This window comes from Lepisma saccharinum, chromosome 5, assembly GCF_977018435.1.
Source record: "Lepisma saccharinum chromosome 5, izLepSacc3.1, whole genome shotgun sequence".
NCBI classification, from domain to species: Eukaryota; Metazoa; Arthropoda; class Insecta; order Zygentoma; family Lepismatidae; genus Lepisma; species Lepisma saccharinum.
The window spans coordinates 48,915,049-48,936,182 of record NC_139233.1 but is presented as its reverse complement, the minus strand read 5'-3'; the positions used below and the strand labels follow the sequence as shown (position 1 = coordinate 48,936,182).

Here is a 21,134-nt window from a genome sequence, read left to right as displayed (position 1 = left end):
CACTGTGACCTGTTCAGGATGAAAATAAATATGAACAAGATAAGGGCAATCAGGCAATGGCTATTGGGAAAAACCAATGAAAATTTATGTGAGACAACCTCAGATACCTGGGGTGTATCACAAGCAGTGGTATGAGCTGCAGTCAGAAAATCAAAGTGAGAATAGCAATGTCAAAAGAAGCCTTTAGTGGAAGAAGTGTGTTTTGTCAACCTTTAAGAAAGACACTGATGAAATGTTTTGTGTGGAGTATAGTGTTGCATGGTGCAGGCATCTGGACGTTACAAAGAAATTAGGAAAAAATGTTTACAAGCTTTAGAAAGGTGGCTATGGCAAATTAAAAAAGTAAGAAATAAAACTGTGTTGGAAAGAGTTGGCGATGCTGGCTGTGATCAAGAAAGTAAAATGAAATTGGCTAGGACACTCGCTAAGAAGGAACTGTCTGCTAAAAGATGCAATTGAAAAAATGGATAATGGAGAAAGAATCTGGGCAAGAAGAAGTTATCGATGATAAATAATAATAAATGAAGTGGATCTTATGCTAACATCAAGCATAAGGTACAATATTACATGAGAGCCTGGAGGTGGCCATAATAGGCAGGGGTTTTGCTGCAGGGAACAATGAATGAATACACCCACACATGCACAAGAGCATGTGTATGTGTGTGAATGGTCTTTTAATAGTCAATTGATTAGTTTCAAACCAGAGAGTGGACTTCTCTTCTACTTCTTCGTCCAGTTCTTCAAGTATGTATTTATTATTGCCAATTGTGAGGAAAGTAGTATCGTTTGCATACTGTTTTATGGGGTATGAAGCTGGGTAGATCATTTACATAAATGTTAAAAAGGAAAGGACCAAGAACAGAACCTTGGGGCACTCCGCTTTCAATATTTAGGAGATCTGATTGTTTACTGTTTATACTGACCATCTGCTGTCTATTTGATAGATACGATTTTATGAGACAAGAGTTCAGCTTCTAGGATACCATAAGAGCTACCTTTTATCAGCATTTGATGCGAAACTGAATCAAAAGCCTTACTTAAATCAATAAGCGTTGCACTCACAGAAAGTTTAGATTCAAAAGCATCCAGTAATGTTGCAAAAATGCTTTCATTTGCTTTTGTGGTAGATGAATGAGCTCTAAAACCATACTGAGCATTTGTGAATAAATTATTATTTGAAAAATACTCATCTAGCTGAATATGTATGGATTGTTCTATAATTTTTGATGGAATAGGCACAAGTGATATTGGACGGTAATTGCTTGGATTGGACTTATCTCCCTTTTTATGTATTGGAACAACAACTGAGACTTTGAGACATGTAGGGAAACATCCACTGTCAAACATCCAGTTAATGAGAGTAGTAAGTGGGTACTGCATAATGTCAATAATTCTTTTTATAACAAAGTTTGATAAACCATAGAAATCCTCAGATTTTGAATTGTTTAATTTTTGCGTTGCTTTAATACTATCCGTTGGCTTAACTCATACCATCTGAATTTAGGCAGATTACTACTATTGTCATGTGATATTGGTACACCATTTACATCACCGTGGATACAATATTTTGCAGCATTGATCTTTGTGGGATCACAGTTTCCAGACTTGACAAAGAAGTCATTAAATTCGTCTGGGGTAATTGAGATATTCTCATTTGGTTTGTACTTCACTTTGCCTAGCTCAGTTTTAATAATATCCAAAGCTGCCTTACATTTATTATTGGAATTATTAATGAAGTGATCATTTGCGGCAAGTTTGGCTTCTATTATTTTTGACTTATAAATGCTCTTAATTTTCAGGTATCTAGCCATATCCACCTTATTGTTTTTATATCCAGAATAATACATCATGAGTTGTGTTTTTAATTGAGTTAATTGAGGAGTATACCATTCACCTAGGTGCTTTTGTTTTCATTTTGCCTTAATTGGTTTTCCTTTCTTAAGGACTCTGGGGCAAGTCATTGCATATTTTGGAAATAGTGTTGATAAAATTGTCGAACAATGATTACTAATTGATGAAATACTGATTTAGGAATGCACAATTCATGTTTATTTTCATGTCATGCTCTGTTATTGTTACTTTTTGTAGGAGCTGGACACTCCATTGCTGCAAGAATGGGAAGTTGATGCATTCATTGCTCAGGCTGTCCTGCTGTGCAAATATGAAACTGGTCGCCTCAGCAGGGTGGATGTGAAAGTGCCTGATGTGAGGGCTATTCAGCTGGCAACGATCTTCATGAGGGGAGTCACAACAATGACTTTCCTTCTGGGAGCCTGTGGATATCCTATTCCACTTATGGAGGTACATTTATGAATCTTTTGTTTTCTCTGATTCTAAGCATGTTTTGCATAGGTTCCTATAAGGGATGGTGATAAACTGAAATACCTGAGGGGCAAAGTAGGCAGCTTTAATAATAGAGAGAAGCAATGCACTTTCTTATTTTGCCTCACTTCTAAGCCAGATTTGGTTATTTCAATAAATATGGATGAATGATGAGTAGATGAACTTGATGAAGGAACTTTCACAGGAACACCCATGCTCAAACCGGGACTCAAACCCAGAATAATGGTGATGAGATCATGAATCGATCACTCAGTGTACTTAGGCTTGCTTAGGCAAACAGGAGGTTTGAACAGAACACATGTCATTTTTATTCTAAGAAATAGGTAGAGTTAGCGTGCCTTATGTAAAGTGTGAATGTTGTCCTTTTTCCCTTTTTTTAATCCTTTAAATTAGCTTCATGTTGTTTCAAGCCTGAAAATATACTGGGTTTCCAAGATTGAATGGTGGGATTTGGTGAGGTTATTGTGAAAGATACCATTACACTTTATCATGGGCATTGGGAGGAATCCATCCTATTTACTCACTTCTCAAGAGTGCTATTGTTATGTCTTGAAGGAAGAAAGGTTTGTTGCACTCTCCAAACTGCATAAGGACTGTGTTCAATGTGTTACTAAAGAATAGCTGCCACTACCACTTCTTTCCCTTGATGTGTTGTTGATACTAGCTAAAATAATGCAAGAAATCCAGTCCTCCTTTCTGTATGTTATAAGTAGACCTCGGATTTTTAGGTTCTAAAAAGTGTGCTTTTAGTTTTCTAAAATAGGCTCTAAAATCCTAAAATAGGTCCTAAAAATCTTAAGTTAGGCTCGAAGAATCTTGAAGTAGCTTCAAAAAAACTTAAAATAGTTCAAAATTCCTGAAAAATGCTGATTAGGTACAGTCACCAGCAATGAAAATGAGACACCTATATCCTGAAATACGCACTATCTTGCATAATGTAATGTGTCTTGCCTAACCCTATGGCGATGGCAGAACTTACCATCGGAAATTTGCTATTCAAATACACTCTTTGCCGTATAGTTAGGCAACAATTTTTTTTCATGTTATCTGCAATTTTGTCAGTGAGGATCATCTTATATGCTGAAAATAATCTTTCAACGAAAATGTAAGTCAGTGGTGCAAACTTCAATGCTGAAATGTTAGTTTGCAAGGCGTCAATGCCACAAAACACCGAAGTGACGTGAAAGTGAGCAAGACCACACAGATCAGACCACTTTGGATTGTACAGGTAACAGTGGCACCAGACATTTTGCTTTCTTTAGAGCTTTGAAAAATCACCATGGACTTGGAGAAAAGGAAATCGACAGAGAGTACATTTCAAACACGTTCCTTATTGAATTGTTTCGTGACCAAAGAAAGCAAATGCCTCTGTGTGACAAAAAAACCTATCAAACATTTAAAAATATATGTGATATGATATGATTTATTTCATTCCTTTGACCATTGTACAGTGGTTGTTTTCCACACATGGTATGGAGCATGTCAGCACATTACAGTTAATAATTATTTTCAAATAGGTACAAGTATAAAGATATTATACATAACATTTAAAAACATTGATTACATTATAATTGATTCTCCTTGTTTGTGCTGTTAGTTGCAAGTGTGGTGGGGCAATATGTAAATAACATGAAATTTGTTCTGAAGATTATTATTGATCTTAAGAAAATATGTAGATTAACCCGGCATAGCTCATACAAATACAAACACAAGTAATAAATAACCTTCATGTATCTTATGGCCATAAGTAAATGTTTGTTGGGATCCCTTACCTTTTATTGTCACTTATGCGATGCACTTCCTCACACACACTGCTCCTACTTTAGCTTGAAGGGGATGGCTGTGGTTCGTTGTTGAAGGGGGGTAAAAGAGGATTGTTCACGGCTTCAGGTCAGGTTGGCTGATGTTCCGGTCACATGGTGTGATCTGCTTCATGTATTGTTCAGTAACCACACGGAAGTAGTTCCATTTACACAAAATTAAAACACAGCTCTTCTTGCTGCACTGCACTGTCAGCTGTCACAAATCGCACTTCACCTACTTTGGTGGCTGATGCTCCTGCGACATGTTGTGATTAACACGGGGAAGTAGTTCGAATTACACAGGAACAAAACACCGTTCCTTCCGCTGCACGGTGCTGCCAGCTGCTCAACAGCCACACTTCACCTACTTTGGTAACGTGTCTCCTTGCATCGCTGGATGCCATACGCAAAGTTTAGCCACACTTCGAAATACAGCTCCTCACTCCTCTCACCTCTATATCCTTGTGTCCCGTCTTTCCCCAAAGACACCCAAACTTCCCCTGTGTTCTTCCAATGTTGCCGGTTTTAGTCTTGTACAGTGGCTCTAACACAAACACACAAATACCCAAAAGGAAGAAAAAACTAAGAAAAAAAAGGACACCCTAGCCAGTGTAACTTGCCTGAAGAGCCCGGTTTTCCCTCTCGCCATGCCAAGCAAGGGACTGGGTGCGACTTTGAAAAAAAAACCTGGTAAACTAACTGATAAAAGAAAAACCAAAAGCCAAAATTATATAATAAAAAATAAAAATAAAAAATAATTTTAGGGTGGCACTACATCTCCCCCCTCAGATAATTAGGATAACGAATATGAAAGTAGTATCATAATTATCTGATCCTATTTTCTTAAACTTAAAATAAAGGCTAAACCGGGGTAATGCCCCTTCTTTCCCTCCGGCTACGCAAAAAAAATAAAAAAATAAAAAATAAACAAACCCACTAAAAGCATTCACAATAGCAATAATCACTCTTATTTAAAAAAAATAATAGAAAATGACACCAAAAAAAAAAATATTATATAATTGCTTTCCCAAAATATGTTTACTCCTATTATTTACAGCTTTCCTTTTCTCCATTAACTCTTATACCCCTGCCTGGTAAACCTCGCCCGACAAGGTGCAAGGGAAAAGGGGAGGGGTTTTAGCTTCGACCTTTTCCTCCCTCCTTTCTGCAGGCCAGAGCCTCTTCTTCCCCAACCACTTGGGTTCACGCTCTCGAGGGTCCCTTTGTATTCGGAACAGCAGGTTGTCCTTGTCCCTTTGCCGATGTATAAGGTCGCAGGTTCGATGTATTATACACTCCAGCCTCTTTGTTACATTGAAAGTCCCATAACAAATATGCATTTGGGGCCACCCGTTTCTTTATTTGGAATAGGACCACGTAAAGGTGCACAAATTTCTTGCAAATTCCCTTTTGAACGTCCGAGAACGCAAATGACTTTCTTAAAACAATATCTCCTGCCTCGAAGGAGGTGAGCCTTGCCTTGTCATACTGCTTCTTGTGGTTCTTGGCCGCTCTTTCTACGTTTTCCTTTGCTCTCAGCAGCTTCCATTCATAGAGTGGGTCATCATTCAATGACGGCAATTTAAAAAGTTTCTTGATCTCGTCGTCCGGTTTCCTGTTGAAAAACAATTCCACTGGAGCGAAGCCTGTGGAGGTATGAACCGCCAGATGTAAACACTTTACCATATCGGGGATGTGTTCCGGCCATTTCTTGTGGCTCCCATCTATACACAGCCTAAACAAGCGTGAGATCTCTCTCATGCATCGCTCGACGGGGTTCGACTGAGGATGCTTAGCGCTTATAAAGCGTGCCTCGATGTCTCTTGACTGAAGCTCTTCTTTCCACAGTCTCGAGGTGAACTGAGTGCCCTTGTCTGTGAGAATAGTTCTCACGTTGGGACACATTATCAAAAATTCGTTCACTTTTCCCAAAACGGCCTTGGTGGTGGCCTTTCTCAGAGGGTATATCGCGATGTATTTGCTAAACAAGCAACACATAACAAGGCAATATTCCAAGCCGTACCTAGCCTTTGGCAGCGGCCCGTACAGGTCCACCGAGATCACCGCTCCCGGTTTGTCGGTGATCACCGGATCCATCGCTCCCTTCACTGCTTTTTCCTCAAGCAGAGGTCGCACTCGTTGACAAACCTTTTAATTTGATCCTTCATCTTTTTCCACGTGAAGTGTTCAGCAACAGCCCAGTGTGTCTTCTTTTGTCCGAAATGGCCCCGACCGTGATAAAATGCGATTAGCTCTTTGGCAACTTGCTTCGGAACGCACACTTTAAAGATTCCTCGCTCTCTTTTGCACAATATTCTATCCTTCAAGGCATAATCTTCGAGCTTTCTCGCCCTTTTTCCATCTCCCGATTTCAACATCTCATCTCTTATTCTCCCAAGTTCAGGGTCCTCTTGTTGACGATTTGGCAACTCTCGCATGAATTCTACCAATTCAGGTGATGGCTTGAAGTGTATGTTCGCTATCACCTCGTGCGGCTCCTTTATTTCGTGAACGGTAGCGCTCCTTGTGCCGCTAGGGTAATGCGAAAAGAAGTCCGCCATGTTTTCTTCACCCTTGATGTACCGGACATCAAAATCAAACGACTGTGGGAACAATATCCATCTCGCTATTCGTGGGTTTGTTAACCTGCATGTGAATAAGAATTGTAGCGCCTTGTGATCCGTTCTGACAGTGAACTTTCTTCCCAGTAAATACACGGCGTGTTTCTGTATGTCATAAATAATAGCTAATAACTCCTTCTCCGTTATTGTGTACCTCGATTCGCAGTCGCTGAGGACGCGGCTGTGGCATGCAATCAGCCGAGGACCCCCTCCATCTTCTAACTGGTACAGCAGACTGCTGACAGCTTTGTCGGAAGCGTCTGTCTCCAGATTCAGCGTCTTTCCATGGAGAGGGCTACGGATTATCACATCCTGCAAATACGCACGTTTCATCTTCTCGAATGCTTCCTGGTGCTTAGGCAACCAGGCGTATGCCGCTCCGTTGTGAAGAAGTTCGAGAAGGGGCACCGTGAGCTCTGAATGATTCACCTGGAAAATCCTGTAAAACTGCAAGTGGGGGCTAAGACCGACTTCAGTTGCTTTGCGTTCTTTGGCCTGAGAAAATCATTTACGGTCTGTAGTTTCTCTGGGTCCTTCCTTATCCCGTCGGACGACACCTTGCATCCCAACAACGAAGCTTCCTGCCTCGCAAACTGGCACTTTTCTAATTTTCTGAGTGAAAGCTTTATCATCTATTACGTCGATTTCATGCTCGTATCCACGGACCAACCCTGGTTTGTTATCACATATATCTCGCGATATTCGAAAAGCAGCTCTCTTAATTTTCTCCTTTGTTCAGGAGTCAACCCTTGCGCCCTTTCTACGCTCTCGTAAATTTGGATGTTGGTAGCCCTAGTTTCTTCTATCGCGTGGCTCTGTGATTCTTTGGTCCCTCTCTCAAACCTTCTAAACGAATCTAGCGGCTGATCTTTATTCACGGAGTCCCTCTTGTATAAAGCTTCATTTGAAATTACATTCACATTGTGTACATCTCCCTCCATTACATTCTCGAAAGATTCTCGTCCCCCTTTCTCCCTAACCACCGAGTGATTTTCTTCACAAAATTGATCTCCCTCTACTAAAAACGCAGGCTCCTTCTCGTGCCGGCAGCTACATCCTTCAGCCCCGCACACGTTTCCTGTATTCGGACCCACAGGACCCATGGTTGACATAACTTCATCCCCACAACGACAAATAGGCTCCATACAAGAGTAAACTATTCGGAAATTGTGCAACTCCTGACACGCCGCTGGCTCATTAAATGTTGAAAATTCTATTTCTGTGTACCCCTTCTCAGTTCTTAATTTTAAAACATGCTGCTCATAATTCAGGATTGCATGGTTATCCTCCATGAAATCAGTGCCAAACAAAATTGGCTTTACTAAATTTCTTATCACTAAGCAGTTTACATCTATTCCAGTCCCTCCAAAATTCATATTTAAATACGTCTGTGTGATTACTTTTGAAGCTTTAGTCCCGAATGCCGAGACAACTTTCAATCTGCCTACGGTGAGACAAGGCAACCGTGGGTTAATTTTCAATAGCTCCAGCCATAAACTCTCGCTAACGCATGAGTGTGTAGCCCCCGTATCCACGACTGCATCATAATACTTTCCTTTTATAATCACATTAATTTTAGGCAACGACCTTGGGGTCTCTTTTCTCGAGGTCTGGGGTTCCTCTACAAATTCCTTTAAAACCGAGCATACATGCTTTACAGCAGTCTCGCACGAGTCTGCATCCCTATGGCTATCCTGAGGCTCACTTTCTTCGGGTTGACGTAAACAACTCTCAACCTGACCCGCAAAGCCCCCGCTCAACGTGCTCTCCCCTTGTCATGCTTCGTTGTCAGGAGGGGGTGCCCCCCTCCCACTCTGACTTTCAAACGTCATGGCGTTTATGTTAGGGAAATTTGGGGGTGATCCCTCCCCTTGGGCACTCCACCCCCCCCCTTCTCCATCGTTGCCAAATGTCCAACCTACTTGTCGGTTTGGGCTCCGTCTTCCTCGCTGGAAACCTCCCCTCCCCCGAGAAGGTTGGTTGGGAGGGTTGTCAAATTCTCTCCTGCGTCCGTTGCCGTAATTGCCCCGTGACCGAGCTCCCCTCTCGGAGTTGCTTGGGCCTGGGTTCGCTTCCATAAAATTTATGGGTCTCGGACGATGACGTGGGGATGACTGACTCGAAGCACCGTAGTTCATTGTTTCCTGAAGTTCTTTCAGTAACCCGAGTAACTGACTGCTGGTGTCGATGGTCAACGCAAGGAAACTCCTCTGCACAAACGGGGGAAGTTGCTTTATCCCCAATCGAACCAAGGCCTTTTCACTCAGGGGTTCGGGAAGGATGGCATTCCTTTCGATGAGTTCCATGTAGTATTCACAATAAGTCTTCCCGCCCCCGGCAACATAGCGGTTCGTGAAACTCTCAGCTTTCAGGCGCAATAATTTTTCTTCAGATATGAAATACGACGCAAACAGTTCCCTGAAGGTGGCAAAACCTCTGCATTGCTTTCTGTTAACGTTGAACCAGCTGAGTGCGGCCCCTTTCAATGACAAGCTCGCCACGCCTACCTGTTGTTCAGCCGGGATTCGAGCCAGGTTTTTGTAAGTTTCCAGCTCCATGAGATAAGAGCTGGCTCTCACTTCATTCTCCGAACCAGAAAAGCTTGGCAAGCGCATGTCCCTGTGCAAGTACACATTACTTGGGGTTGTACTACTATCACTGCTCGCCGCAGGAGATGCCGCGAGCAACTGTTCGCTTGCCTCTCCCGAACCCTGGACTTCGTTCAAGCGGGCGTTTAATGCTTCTATTTCTTCCCTTAAATCATTTTTTAGTCGACTTTCATGACGCTGCAAAACCCCATTAATCTGCTGCGCAACATTTTGTCGAACTTCCTCTGCTACATTTTCCTGAAGCTCTGCTACAGACTGCCTTGTTTCGGCCGCATTTTGCCTACATACCTCCGGTTCGCACCCGGAAACAGCCGCCAATCCCTCGCTTAAATTTCCTACAGTTTCTTCTAAAGTACTGGTTCTTACGACAAGCTGATCCACAATTTTCTGTGTCCCTGTGCTACCTTTTGCCACATTATCTATCCTACGGGTCAGATTTCTTTCCATTTCAGATTGCGATTTTTGAACCGACGTGCCTATTCCTCCATCCCTTCTCTAAATTCTCTCCGTAATTCTCTCATTTCCTGCTTGAAATCCATCATCATTCTTGCGAGGTCATTTAATGTAATCGGGGCAGCTTCCTCCCTTTCAGATTCAGACTCCATACTCCTGTCCCCAGTATTTTCCGTATCCCGTTCTAAATTCCGTAAATTTTGTACATCCTCTTCTAAATTTTTTGTGACCTGATTAGCCTCGATGAAACTAGAAATTCGCGTTTGCTCCCTCGTTAAAACCATGATTGTCCCAAACAATACAAAGAAAACATAAAATAACTCTATAAATGCCTTAAAAAAAAAAAAAAACTATGATAAACGAAACTTACAAAAAAAATTGAAAATGACTCACAAAGCATTACTGTTTTTAGTGGATTTCTCCCCTTTGCTAAGAAGAAGAAAAAAAAGAGAAAAAAACCACCTGCATTATTTAGGAAAAAGTAATATTTAAGAAAATTGGCCAAATGATGTGCCTGAATGTAAGGAACTTCCCCTTCAATTTAAATAAAATTTCATCAATCCAGTCGCTTGGGTGGCTTGACAAAATACAAACCGGAAAATAAGTTTGAAAGCTAAACAAAGCATGACTGATACTGGCTACTGACAACATAAGTTAGTTGCTGATATCAAGATGAAAATATGCTAATTTTACTGATAAAGTTTTGAACAAAAATTGTCCTTTCTTTTGTTTAAGCCTAAACATCGGTGGGAATCATGCCCCTTAGTTGGGCTGCCAGTTGTGGTGGGGCAATATGTAAATAACATGAAATTTGTTCTGAAGATTATTATTGATCTTAAGAAAATATGTAGATTAACCCGGCATAGCTCATACAAATACAAACACAAGTAATAAATAACCTTCATGTATCTTATGGCCATAAGTAAATGTTTGTTGGGATCCCTTACCTTTTATTGTCACTTATGCGATGCACTTCCTCACACACACTGCTCCTACTTTAGCTTGAAGGGGATGGCTGTGGTTCGTTGTTGAAGGGGGGTAAAAGAGGATTGTTCACGGCTTCAGGTCAGGTTGGCTGATGTTCCGGTCACATGGTGTGATCTGCTTCATGTATTGTTCAGTAACCACACGGAAGTAGTTCCATTTACACAAAATTAAAACACAGCTCTTCTTGCTGCACTGCGCTGTCAGCTGTCACAAATCGCACTTCACCTACTTTGGTGGCTGATGCTCCTGCGACATGTTGTGATTAACACGGGGAAGTAGTTCGAATTACACAGGAACAAAACACCGTTCCTTCCGCTGCACGGTGCTGCCAGCTGCTCAACAGCCACACTTCACCTACTTTGCTAACGTGTCTCCTTGCATCGCTGGATGCCATATGCAAAGTTTAGCCACACTTCGAAATACAGCTCCTCACTCCTCTCACCTCTATATCCTTGTGTCCCGTCTTTCCCCAAAGACGCCCAAACTTCCCCTGTGTTCTTCCAATGTTGCCGGTTTTAGCCTTGTACAGTGGCTCTAACACACAAACACAAACACACAAATACCCAAAAGGAAGAAAAAACTAAGAAAAAAAAAGGACACCCTAGCCAGTGTAACTTGCCTGAAGAGCCCGGTTTTCCCTCTCGCCATGCCAAGCAAGGGACTGGGTGCGACTTTGAAAAAAAACTGGGTAAACTAACTGATAAAAGAAAAACGAAAAGCCAAAATTATATAATAAAAAATAAAAAAATAATAATTTTAGGGTGGCACTACACAAGGTTTACATTAATTTACATACATATAATAGATAAAATCAATACATACATATACATGTCCTAGGAGTTAATTTAGGATGTGACAGTTTGCAATTTATTGTCAGGTACTCTTTAACAGAATAAAAACAATGATCTAATAGGTATTTTTTACATGCTTTTTATATGAGGTAGTTGATTGTATTATTTTTATGTCACTTGGAAGGTTATTGAAACAGTGAACATCCATGTATTTAGGTCCTTTCTCAAATAATGTAGTGTTGTGTGATGGTATTGTGAGGTTGCTGCCATTCCTTGTATAATATTTATGTGAGGAGTTGTTACATTTGAAGGAATCTAAGTCAGTTTTTACATACATCAGCAGATGAAGTACATACAAGCATGCTGAGGGTAATATGCCAAAATTTTTAAACAGTCTTCTGCAGGGTGTATTTCTCTTAGCTCCTGCTATTATTTTGACAATTTTCTTTTGCAGCACAAAAATTTTATTACTATTAGTGGCATTCCCCAGAAGATTATACCATATGTTAATAAAGATTGAAACATGGTGTAATATAGTATTTTCAATGTTTCTAAGTTTGATATTGTCGTTCATGAATCCATACTCCCAGGAATTTGACTGTTTTAACGTGATTTACTGTCATATTACCTAATGTAACATTTGCTTCATTTATCATTTTATTCCTTGTGTGATGGAAATTGACAGCCACAGTTTTGCTGCTGTTTAATACTAAATTATTGTCAGAAAACCATTTGCTGAGTTTGATTGTTACATGTTTGATATTAGAGTTAAGGGTTTGTTCCTTACCACCGGTGATGGCTACACTTGTATCATCTGCATAAAGAGTCGTTTTTGCTGAATTTAAATTTATTGGCAAATCATTAATATATATTAAGAAGAGTAATGGTCCAATAATAGAACCTTGTGGAACTCCACTTGATATTGGGCAGGGTTTTGAGACAAAGCTAGATTGCACACCGTCATCCTTTCTGTGGATAATCTCGACTATTTGCATACGACTGCTAAGATAGGATGTGAGCCAATCATGTGCGATGCCTCTTATGCCATAATGCTTTATTTTTTGTAATAGTTTTTCATGGGGTACTAGGTCGAAGGCTTTTGTTAAATCTAGAAAGAGTCCCGTGCATTGTCCCGTTTTGTCTAATGTTTCTCTTATATATTCCAAACATTGAAACAGCAGATTCAGTTGATTTCCCTTTGCGGAAGCCATGCTGAGTGTTTGAAATAAGTTGTTGTTTTTCTAAAAATGATACAATTCGATTGTTCATGGTAGCTTCTAAGCTTTTTGAGAAGGGGGAGAGGAGAGATATTGGTCTGTAGTTGGTTAAGTTGTTTCTATCTCCTTTCTTGTATATTGGAATTACTTTTGCTTCCTTCAGCTTTTGTGGAAAAACTCCTGCGGTGAAGGACAAATTGATTATGTGGCACAGTGGGATTGCAATATATTCTTTGCATTGTTTGACAACATAAGTGGGGATTTCATCTACACTACACGACCAAGTAGGTCTGAGTTTCTGTACGATTTTTTCAACCTCCATAGTAGTTGCTGGATGCAAGTACATTGTTTTGGTGCACGTTCCTAATTTCTTTAAGTTGTTTGTGTTGTGACTGGTACTAGTGTTGGGGGTGGAGTACATTTTCGCAACATGTGCATAGTATTCATTTAATAATGTTGCAACTTCGAGAGGTTCCTTTACAGTCTCAGAATTATGTTGTAGTGCAATATTTTCTTTTCTTTTGCTGCCTCCATGTAGCTCTGTGTTTACAATTTGCCACATTGTTTTAGATTTATTTTTGGAATTTATGATGGTATTCTCATTGTGCATTTGCTTAGCCTTTTTTATTATTTTCCTATAGATTGACTTGAACTTGTGGAAATGTGTTTCAAATTCAGCTGTGGCATCTTCATCTTTTCTGATTCTGCTTAGATATCTCATTCTTTCACTAGATTTAATAATTCCAGGTGTTATCCAGTGGTTCTTTTGGGTTGCTGAAGTTCTAACTTGTTTCTTGGGAAAAGCTATTTCGAAATAATAAGTGAACGTTTTTAGAAATGATTTATATGCTTCATCTGTATCATTGGACTCTTGAATATCACTCCACGTTTCGTTGCTTAATAAATAATGAAAATAATTAATGTTTTGTTTGCTGAATGACCTTTTGCTTACAACTTGTGTTTCATTTTTGGTACTGTGTTTTGGATTAGTCACTGTGGTTGGTGATAAAGAAAACATTTGAGCTTGATGGTCAGAGAAACCTGTGTCAAATACAGATGTCTCACAGTTACATAGGTGTTGGTTTATGAGTAATTGGTCAAGTGCACTTTCTGTGTATTTGGTGATTCTTGTGGGTTGCTTGACCTTAAAGAGGCTTGATTTAGGTGCATAAACCTAAAATAGGTTCTAACAAGCAAAATAGTTTTTTTAGACACTATAAAACTCCATCAGTTGTTGTGTTTTTTAATGAAACGCTGACATAACTTATTATTTCTTACATACCTTTAAAGGGAAAAATAGGTTAAAAACCTAAAATCCGACATCTAGTTATAAGATTCCACCAATGTGAATTTTCTTATGCTGAGACTTGAGACATTCTAAATTGTTGGTTATTGAAGATGTAATTCTGAAGTTCATACATTCTAGAGAAAGATCTAAGTTTCCATTTCACTTGAAAGAAATGTTGAAAATTACTAGTTTATGTAGATTATTATTATTATTTTTAAATGGAAGTTGTTAAATGTAAATAAGCATTTTTAGAGTTATGTATGTAAAATGTAAATAAGCATTTTTTATGTAGGCTATGTAGTAGAAAATGCTGAGTGCTGACTCACAATTTGATGCAAGGCACACTACATGATAATTATGCCACTCTGTGATGCAAATATCTCCACTAGAACACACATCAAAGATGCCTCTTGTTTTTGTTTTTTTTTCATTTAATTTCATTTCTTTTGTTTCAAGTAAAGGACACTCTTCCAGACAATTTCCTTAGGTTGTACCTGACGCTCTGAAACATTTTGAGTTCAGGTCCAACAAACGTCCAGGAGATTTTAAGAAGCTTTTGAAGAACAGTTGGGGGCACTTAGTTTCTCAATGCACCAAATCAATTCCTACTCAAACTTTGTGCACAATGGAACATGACTCTTGTCTTGCTTTACAACATATGACTGGTTATTGAAAGGATAACCACAGTTCATATCTAAAATGGCAGGCTTCCCACATGTAAACATTTTTGCTGAATGTATCATTTCTTTGTCTACACAAATGTATTCTGAGAATGTGCCACACAGTTGGAGCTTCTTGAAAAACGATAAAAAAATTCTACCTTTTGATAACTTGCTACTTTTATCAATACGGTCATTGTATGAAAGATGAAGATATTTCTTTACAGCATGGAATCTACCTCTTGACATACTATTGTACACTAACAGGATGCTACAGTCATCAACTTTTATTGTGGTAGCAAATGATATCCACTAAAATGAAGGATTTACAAAAACTGGTTCGGACATTGTTTTTTTGTTGTTTAATTTAGAATATATTGCAAGTTTTTATTATCAAAATACCTCTTGAATAATTCATACTCATGGTGTTTGTTGAAAACTTAGGTCAGGATGATAATAAACCAAATTTAGCAGTCTTTCACAAGGAAGTGAGACACTTCTGGTTTTGTCCAATTTACTTTCAGTTCTATCGTTTTTCGTACACTGATTGCATCATCTGTGGTGGTTAGCACTACAACATCTCATCATCATCCTTTGCCGTTTCCTGCCTCGGGCTGGGTTGGCATAGAAGTCAAGTTGTCCTCTTCTTCTAACACTTTCCGCTATCTGCTCTTTCCATCAACATCTTGGTCTCCCTCGTGGCCTTATTCCCACTCCTTGTACATTGTAAGCTCTACCTGGTAGTCTTTCTGCATCCATCCTCTTCATGTGTCCGAACCATCTCATCTGTGCCTGATCTATCCTGTCCTGAAGCTTCCCCACACCCACTGTGTGTCGGATCTCCTCATTCCTTATTCTATACCTTCTAGTCTTCCTCAATATACTCCTTAAAAATTTCATCTCCACTGCCTGCATTTTTCTTTTGTCTCTCTCTGTCATTGTCCAAGTCTCTGCTCCATATGTAATTATTATGTTTATTTCTGGCTCTGTTTCTTGTTGTTATTAGCACCTCGCTCTTTTCTGAAGAGAATTTAATTCATGCTCTTCTGATTTCCTCATTCCAACTGTCAATCTGTCTATGTACTTCTTCTTTCCATTTCCCCATATTACTAAGTCATCACCGAACAACAGGGCCTTCATCTCTTCCTCTCCTATCTTCTTCCCCACCTCTTCGTTAATTGCATCCATTATATGTTTCCTCAATGGGAAGGAGATAAGAAAAATTATAGTGTGTTCCCTCAATGAGAGCATTGGTAGGAAATGGGTTAAGAACTGAACAACTACTTATGAATATGAACTAGAAAATACTTTGTGATAATTTGACAGTGGTTATAGAGATATTTATAAAGAATGTTAATATTATGAGCTACGTACATAATCCAGAAATTAATGGCAAATATTCTTATTTCAGGCAGTACCATGGAGATTTTTTGATGGGAAACTATTTCACAGTCTTTACCTGGAGTCCAAATCCAATGTACCATACTCACAACTGTGCCAGAGACAGGTTAGCTATTATTAAGGCCCATATTTTTATTTAGCCAAAACATACAAAATGTTTATTATTTATTACCTTCAACAGAGTAGTAGTTCTGATTTTACATAAAAATATGTACGTAAATCTGTAGAATGAATCACTGAAATATGTAAAAAATATGTAAGTATATTAATATATAGTATATACAGAATATATAGTATATACCGGGTGTTTCAATAAATTTGATATCATTTCGTAATCTAATAACATTACCAATTCTCATGCAAATGATCGGAAAATTTAACAGTAAGTGTAGAAATATCTCAAAAGTCAATGTGTAATGTGGTATGAAGTCAACTTTAATATATGTCTTGTTTTTAGTGATGAGGCCACATTTCACTCGAATGGCAAAATCAACAAGCATAATGTTCTAATTTGGGGCAAATCCCCATGCCACACTTGAGCAACTGAGAGACTCGCCAAAAGTGGCTGTCTTCTGTGCCATCTCCAAGAATCATCATCTTTGCCCGTTTTCTTTGCGGGAAATGTGACCTGCAATGAATATCTGCAAATGCTTTAGACCTGGCTCATGAATACACTCATTGCAAACGAACATTAACACTTCACTTTGCAACAGATGGAGTGCCACCTCACTGGAAGCTTACTGTGCGGGTGTAACTCAATGAGACCCTGCCAGGCTGATGGATCGGGCATGCTAGTGATGAAGATAATGTGCTTTTGAAATGGCCGCCACGTGAAGGGTTTCGTGTATGTGCCCCCTCTCCCCTCTTCCTACAACCCTAGACGAACTCCAGCAGAGAATCACTGGAGACTGTAACCGCAGACATACTGCAACGTGTTTGACAGGAGCTGGACTACTACTTGACGTGTGCCATGTCACGCATATTGAACACTTGTGAACAATCATTTCTGACAAACACATACCTTTGAATTTCTTATTCAAATTTTTATGCAAAAATCTTATTTGGTTGAGCATTACACCTGTGTAGTTGGTTGGTTGGTTGATTTGATGTTTTAAGTCCACTTTATGCACAGTAAGGCTAATCGGGACTGGACCTACAGTTTAAAGTGGGATCCGAAGCACTATGTGCTTCCACCAGGTATCGAACCCGGGACCCCTCGATTACAAGGCGACGATGCTACCACTACGCCATCGAGGAGGCCCTACACCTCTATAGTTTCCTTTACCTTGACTACATAGTTACTTAGATATTTACATCTGTAATGTTATCAATTTTTTTTATACACACTGAATAATAATATAATAAAATAGTTTTCATCATTTGGTCATTTCTTCATTTCTGTTCTGTTTTTTCGGGTTGAGTGTATTTCTCAGACTTTCTGTCAGGGTCACTACCTAAACAGCTGATGTACAGTCACTATTTCCAGAAATAGAAGGTAATTTGAGTAACATGTCTAGTGTACACAAGCTTTTTTATAGCTTAAACAAAATTAAAGGAGAGTGGAGTGATGAGTCTGTCACAATCATGCAGGGCATTTTGTAATCTTCTTCAGAGTTAGGATAATTTATCACAAGAAGAGTATTGCACTTACTACAACAAAACCAGTACAAGTCTAAACAGAAACTCAATACAGTTTTATCTCATGCCGGTATGCAGACGAAGTTTAGTGCATTCATGGAATAGGCTGCTAAATTTATTCACGACTGCTGATTACACATTTTTCAGTCTCTTGTGCATAGGTTCCAGGTGCTGACAGTATATAGAGTTGAATTTATTGTCTGGCCAGGTAACAGCAATTCGTTATGCATGCTATCCTGAGCACCAAGCACAGAGCATAACCTTCTGTTGATACAGTGGTGGTTTCGGTTGTTTCAGAACAGGTCTGTATGATGCTAACCAATGATGATGATGCATGTTAGCACTCTGTCAAAAAAGGGATATTAATTATTTTGTCACATGTCCATCTGCCCTAACTTCAGAGGAGAGCTGATAAAAGTTTGATTAAATGTGGATTTGGAATACACTATACAAGATCTGCATAAACATTTTTGTTGTTTCGGAACATGATGCATTAACATGTACGGAACATTAAAACATCCTCAACTCATCTACAGAAAGTCGATATACAACAAAAACAGTATTCAGCCAGCGATATGTTGAAACCATTCTTTTCCTCAATAACCACTTGCAAAGTGTCGTTGTTTATGGTTGGTCTTCCAGCATGTAGTGCAGCTTTGAGGGATTCATCACCATCCTTGAATCTTTTAAACCTGTCTGCTCATTCACCACATCATTTCTGAAAGCCTGGCATATTTTCCTTCCCGCTGGTGTCATGTTTTTTCCATGTTAAACTCATGCATCATACAGACCCTTATCATGCTGTTTAGAGTACCCATGCTTTACATATCCTCACTGACGTTCACGTTGAACTACACTGACCATAATCTGCTGGTTCAAGGTGTATACGCCCACCATCATCTGATTTGTCTAACCTTGGAACTTGCAGTGTGCAAAGAACCTGGTGTTCAACATTGTCAGAAACCAACATAACTTCCCTTGTTACCTTTACATCTTCAGAAAATGTAAAAACCAAGTGCAAGAAAAGCAGGCATAAATTTAACATTCATTTTTTTGACAATGAAGCAAGGGAAGGAATTTATTAATATGGCAACATGGGGAAACTCAGACACAAGTGAAGGGGAACAGTTTCATCTACAGTGACTGTGAGAGAAGTAAATAAGTGACTCTTTACTGTAGTTGCAGTTTGATTGTGGTTTCACTCTTCTTTGTTCATTTTAATTGATAATATATATATATTAAAGACATTTTTGTTTATTTCAGGTTGCTTTGATTGAGCAGTTCAATGAAGTTAAGGCCATTATTAGTGGCTGAAATAGCTGAAAGAGGAAATGACCTGAGTTGTTATGGTAAATAATCACACACTAGACTCATGTTTTCAATGAAATACTCCTTTTGTAATGACATTATCTGTAAATATTGGCAGCATCTAACTGTGTTTGCATAATATGTGTAAATGCGATTTCACACTGAAGAAACATGCATCACTTGTTGGAACCAATTTGCGACATAGCAGCATGACGGGCCACACAAGGCTGCATTCGTTTGGTGTGAAATCTCCCTAAATGTAAGGAATTCAATAAATATTTATATTGAACTCATAAAATCAGCTTTCAATTCAATTACAAATATTGCTATTTATTTATTTATGGAATTCCCTAATGCAAACTGGGTAGAAATAAAGTTACTCATTTAACTTAGAGAAGAGTTTTTAAAATTCAAAGCTCAGCCAGGGATCGATCCTGCATCTTTAACAATCTGGTTACTATTCGCCCATTGAGCTTCCATTTCAATTTTTGGCTTTGAGCCAAATTCCACTCCTGTGTATGCTATCTCAATTCCAGGTAAATCCTCAAGAACAATACAGTCCTGGTTGAGCTCCAACATTTTAATCACTCAATACAATATTAATCTTCTGCATGCCTGTAAACTAGTGTAATACAGAACATTCGAAAAGTCTTTGGATATGTGTTTTTATTACATATAAGCGGCTCTGGTGCCCACCCAGCGTCGTATAAAGTGGGTACCTAGGGGAAACTCAGGGGCTAAATGCAGCCAGGGGTGTGGTGCTGATCCCATCTCCCATTACCCCCACTTTCAGCCGTGATGAAGGAAATGTCGGGCCCTAACTCCATACCCCCCCCCTATATGCCTTCATGGTGTGGTGCAAAGCACAGAGTACACAAAAATATTTTTTTTTTAAACCAAGTTTGACGTAGCCAGCAATTTCTGATGACATATGTACACCAACACAACAGTAAATCATTTTCCACATATTTTCAACTTTCAATGATTTCTATTTCTCAGCATTTTCTTGTGAATACATTGCACACAGTTACACATGTTCTGCAACATTTTTTAAAAAATTACTGGAGCAACTTCTGAAGAGCATAACTGAACACAACCCATTGAGCAACAGCCCTTGGGGGCCAAGGTCTACCTACCAGCTGTCGGTCTCACTCTTACATGCCTCAACAGAGGTGGGCAATCATCTCGGGGTGACTAGGGTTACCAGACGTCTGGTTTTTCCCGGACATGTCCTACATTTTAGCCTTATGTCTGGTATCTGGGAGGAATTTGAAAAATATCATAAATGTCCTACATTTTGAGCATCACATAATATTAATTACGAAAGCAGGTAACAGAAAAAAACATGCAAGTTACAAGTGTATGGACTGCACTTCCAAACTCAATGGTGAAATTTATTTTGATTCAGTCATTGCCCACAAAGAAAAAAGTTTGTCCTGCTATTAAACATGCGGAAAAACGGAAGCACTTAATGAACAAACTTTTGGAACCACTTTCTGATAACGTCACTGTTCAATGCCAGAGCAGAATTTCTTGCCTTAGGGTTTGTACTGATGGAACAAGTTGTTGCCATTCTTATTCATTATAATTTGATTGTAAAGCAGGGATATAGAGAACATAGTTATTCAGGGTGTCTGCCAGTCAAGAAAGTCATGGTAGTCAAGAAAAAGTAAAGAAATCAACAAATAGATCAAGAAGTCAATAAAAAGGCAATAAATTATTCTTGTAGTCAATAATTTTTGCTATCATAATGACTGATTGGTTGATTTAGTTTATTTTACTTCACTTTTTTCTGTCCCTTTGGTTAATCGCGAAGATAAGAATGAATGGTGGTAAGATAAGATGAATGAAGGGACAGTCACAAACATATAGGGACAACCGACACAAGCCCCACATAAGATTATACTGGCTGTTAGTCCAGATGCCAAAGCCTCGCTCGTCTGCCAAACACAGTTCAGGATACAGTGTACAAGAAAGCAGATCTAATTCTCTTCTTAAATTCAGCTTCAGTTTTCAT

At 39.1% G+C, this 21,134-nt stretch overlaps 1 protein-coding gene across 1 annotated transcript; it reads left to right on the top strand.

Annotated features, from left to right (window-relative positions):
• Positions 1-618: 618 nt before the first annotated feature.
• On the top strand, positions 619-19,378 carry LOC145988021 (constitutive coactivator of peroxisome proliferator-activated receptor gamma-like). Its single transcript, XM_083122859.1, has 4 exons — positions 619-654; positions 2,089-2,301; positions 16,182-16,277; positions 19,073-19,378. Exons 1-4 carry the CDS (start codon positions 619-621, stop codon positions 19,121-19,123), a joined length of 396 nt encoding a protein of 131 aa, XP_082978985.1. The 3' UTR covers positions 19,124-19,378.
• Positions 19,379-21,134: the final 1,756 nt, after the last annotated feature.

Excerpts from the sequence above, each read along its gene's own strand:
- LOC145988021 (XM_083122859.1), top strand. The coding sequence starts at position 619 with ATGAATGAATACACCCACACATGCACAAGAGCATGT. Across the intron at positions 655-2,088 it reads ACACATGCACAAGAGCATGT|GAGCTGGACACTCCATTGCT; the intron begins GTATGTGTGTGA and ends TACTTTTTGTAG. Across the intron at positions 16,278-19,072 it reads CACAACTGTGCCAGAGACAG|GTTGCTTTGATTGAGCAGTT; the intron begins GTTAGCTATTAT and ends TGTTTATTTCAG.